The sequence below is a fragment of the Sinocyclocheilus rhinocerous genome, unplaced genomic scaffold (genome assembly GCF_001515625.1).
Source record: "Sinocyclocheilus rhinocerous isolate Xijiao unplaced genomic scaffold, SAMN03320098_v1.1 scaffold320, whole genome shotgun sequence".
NCBI classification, from domain to species: Eukaryota; Metazoa; Chordata; class Actinopteri; order Cypriniformes; family Cyprinidae; genus Sinocyclocheilus; species Sinocyclocheilus rhinocerous.
Genome location: NW_015638606.1, coordinates 990,406 through 993,723, shown reverse-complemented (window position 1 = coordinate 993,723; position 3,318 = coordinate 990,406). Strand labels below are relative to the sequence as shown.

The 3,318-nt window shown below is 47.6% G+C and overlaps 1 protein-coding gene across 4 annotated transcripts in view; it reads right to left on the bottom strand.

Moving 5' to 3' along the window:
- Positions 1-3,318, bottom strand: part of LOC107749928 (rap1 GTPase-activating protein 2-like) — a 50,437-nt gene that overhangs the window by 13,381 nt on the left and 33,738 nt on the right. For all 4 annotated transcript variants that reach the window (XM_016565170.1, XM_016565166.1, XM_016565167.1 and 1 more), the window contains one exon: positions 470-554. In XM_016565170.1, the coding sequence (XP_016420656.1) occupies positions 470-554 (85 nt within the window). The remainder of the gene's footprint in view (positions 1-469; positions 555-3,318) is intronic.

The window sequence follows — 3,318 nt, the reverse complement described above, 5'->3', positions numbered from 1 at the left end:
ATGTAAAAAAAAAAAAAAAAAAAAAAAGAATATCTGCAATAGGTTGAATAACTAAAATTGATTCCTCTATACATGTGTATCCTCTATACATGTATACGTGACTACTGTACATTTAGTGTATTTTTCAAAAACTCATTCATTCTCATAAAATGTGATAGGCATTTTGAGAGTTTGCTTCTTCTTTCTTCCTTTCATGCCTGAAGTCATGGTCTGCTGAGTAAGCAGGGCACATCACCAGTTACAGGTTTGTGCTAGGGTCTTGTCTCCAGAAAAGAGAGAAGAAAGACAGTTTTATCTGTGTGAACCAAATGAGTCAATAATTGCTGCTTTATAATCAGCTATTTATGAAATGTTATCTCAAGGCTTGACTTCATGCCTCAATTTGCTTTTTACAGCTGTAAGCTCTCTCTGAAAATCTTCTTTCAGTTCTAATTCATAACGGGTCCTGAGAACCAGATGTGCCGCTTACCTTCATGGTGGGTGGGGCGGTTCTGGGGGGAGAGGGAGGGCAGTCTGACAGGGGCACATTGGAGATGGTCAGCAACTCCTGCTTCCTGCAACAGAGACATAATCACCATTATTCCAAACTTTTAAAATAACATTAAAACATTAGATATACAGCTACAAATATACTGAAATACACAGACAGTAACATATTTTGCACAGTTCTCATAATGCATTAATTTACAATCTAAATCTACTAATCTTATAGGTGCACTCATTATTCTTTTCATCATTAAAAATCTTTAAATGTGAAAAAATATTTATCTATTTTGGTTTAACCTGACTGACTTTGAATTTCTTTAATGTAGCACCAGTAGCTGAAAACTACTATCATTACATGATGCTAAATATATACTTCTAAATGTCAGTATAATAGGCTAGTGAAACAGAAAAAATTATACTAAGTGCACTTCTAAAAGCTGACAATTTAATTTTGTATGGTCATCTGCAGTGTCGTCTTCACACAGAGAGGATCCTCACTGAAAGGCTTTCTATTCTCAGTCTCATTTCACTCCTCAGGAATGTACCTCTCCTATTTGACCCTCATATGATTTCAAGATCATCAATAAAAAAATGGGCCAAAGATGGGCAATCTGTTCTTTAAATGAGTTCTCAGGACAGGAGGCTGACAGGTTGAGGATCTAGAGGCTCCTACTCAAAATTAATTTTCCTTTCCACCTCCCTCTTCATAAGTGAGGTACGGACAGAGAAACAGAGAGAAAGGGGGAGCAAGGGGGTGGTTAGAGACAGAAATGAACAAGGCTCTAAAAATAACCACCCAATCCTTCATAAGCTCTCTGTAAATAGATCCCATAAATCCATCAATATATTCGTATTAGGGAGCAAGTGACACATCATTCATTATGTTTGACAAGGTATTTTACTCACATACTCAACACTCACAAAACTAGCCAAAAGAATCCAGTCTGCATGTACATATACACACAAAAACTTCTGATACTTTAGCTCATATTTGGACCAAAATGCACACAGAAATATACTGAATAAATGGCACCAAACGAAGTAAACAACCGGACTAGGAGAATAATCTTCACACCTCTGGGAGGATGTGAACAGCTTATTGTCACATTGTCTGTCATTTCAGTCAACATGAAAACACCTTTCCTGGAAAACTCAGCAAGAGTGATTGTGGGCAATTTCACATAAGATGCTTTTGAACATCAAAATAATCCGTCTAACATCAAGTTTGGCTGAGCTCTATAAGTTGACAAGTAGATCTATCTATCTAGCTATCTGTCATGTTGCTACTGTGTTGGAGCTCGGAGCTCGAGGAACGAGGAGACGAGAAGTACATCAATAAGGAGATTTTAATAACATTCAGGGAACCAGGAAAACACACGTAGCAGATGAGGTAGACATATACACAGACATTCACAATACCTGACGCTGAAGCCAAGGAAACACAGGGCTTAAGTACAGGGGAACTAATGGGACACACATGGGAACAAATGAACTGAACGAGGAACACCTGGAACAAGATGATCATAATAACAGGAACGGGAAGGACCAAATAAGGGCAAGGAAGGCACATGGGGAGCAAAACACACACAAAACAAGGAACAGAGTCTGACATTACTCCCCCCTCCCGGAAGGCACGTCCTCGCGCCTCACAATATTCAATGGGGAGGGGGGGTGGAAATTCTGGAGGACCCTCAGGACAGACACGGGACAGCAGGCCTCCAGAGTGGTACCCGTTCGGGGCGCCATGGCGGATCAGGCAGTTTGGGGCGCCATGGCGGAGCAGGCAGCTCAGGGAGCCATGGCGGAGTAGGGAACTCAGGGGGCCATGGCGGATCAGACAGTTCGGGGCGCCATGGCGGATCAGGCAGACTAGGAGGCCATGGCGGAGCAGACAGTTCAGGAGGCAATGGCGGAACAGGCAGACTAGGAGGCCATGGCGGAGCAGGCAGACTAGGAGGCCATGGCGGAGCAGATGGTTCAGGAGGCCACGGCAGAGCAGGGAACTCAAAAGGCCATGGCTGGACGGCCTCCGTGGCCTTGGCCTCGGCACGGCCACTACGGACGGACCCATACTACCCCCCCCAAAATCCTTGGGGAGAATATCGTCTTTAGAGGCCCTCCGTAGGCCTAACTCGGGAAGAGTGGCCCTCCTTGGGCTAAACTCGGGGACAGGAGCCCTCACTGGGCTAAACTCGGGGACTAGAACCCTCTTTGGGCTAAACTCGGGGACTGGAACCCTCTCTGCGCTAAACTCGGGGACAGGAGCCCTCCGTGGGCTAAACTCGGGGACTGGAGCCTTCTCTGGGCTAAACTCGGGAACAGGAGCCCTCTTTGGGCTGGATTCGGGGGCTGGAGCCCACACTGGAGCGAGCTCTGGGGCTGGAGCCGACACTGGAGCGATCTCTGGGGCTGGAGCCGACACTGGAGCGAGCTCTGGGGCTGGAGCCGACCGCCTTCTCCTCCTTCGATTCCTCTTTTGGTTCGTGGTGAGAGGCGTTGTCTGCGGACTTGAGTGAGCCGCGGCCGGCGGGCTTGACTTCGGCGCGGCCGGCGGGCTGGAGAGAGCTGCAGCCGGCGGGCCTAACTGAGGAATGGTCGGCGGAGGGGTTCCAGATCGGGATCGGAGGCTCTCAAGACACCGGATGACCGCCTCCTTCCAGTCGAGGTTGGTGGTGTCTGGGAGTTCCGTGGGCTGATGGTAAGTGATCCCGAGCCGGAACAGCGTGAAGAGGGTCTCCCCATCGAGGGAACTGGCAAGGGCGAGCGGCATGAATGCCCTCGCGTAGGTGAGCGCGTCGTGGCTCGCCTGAGCCACGGCGATGAACATCGCTC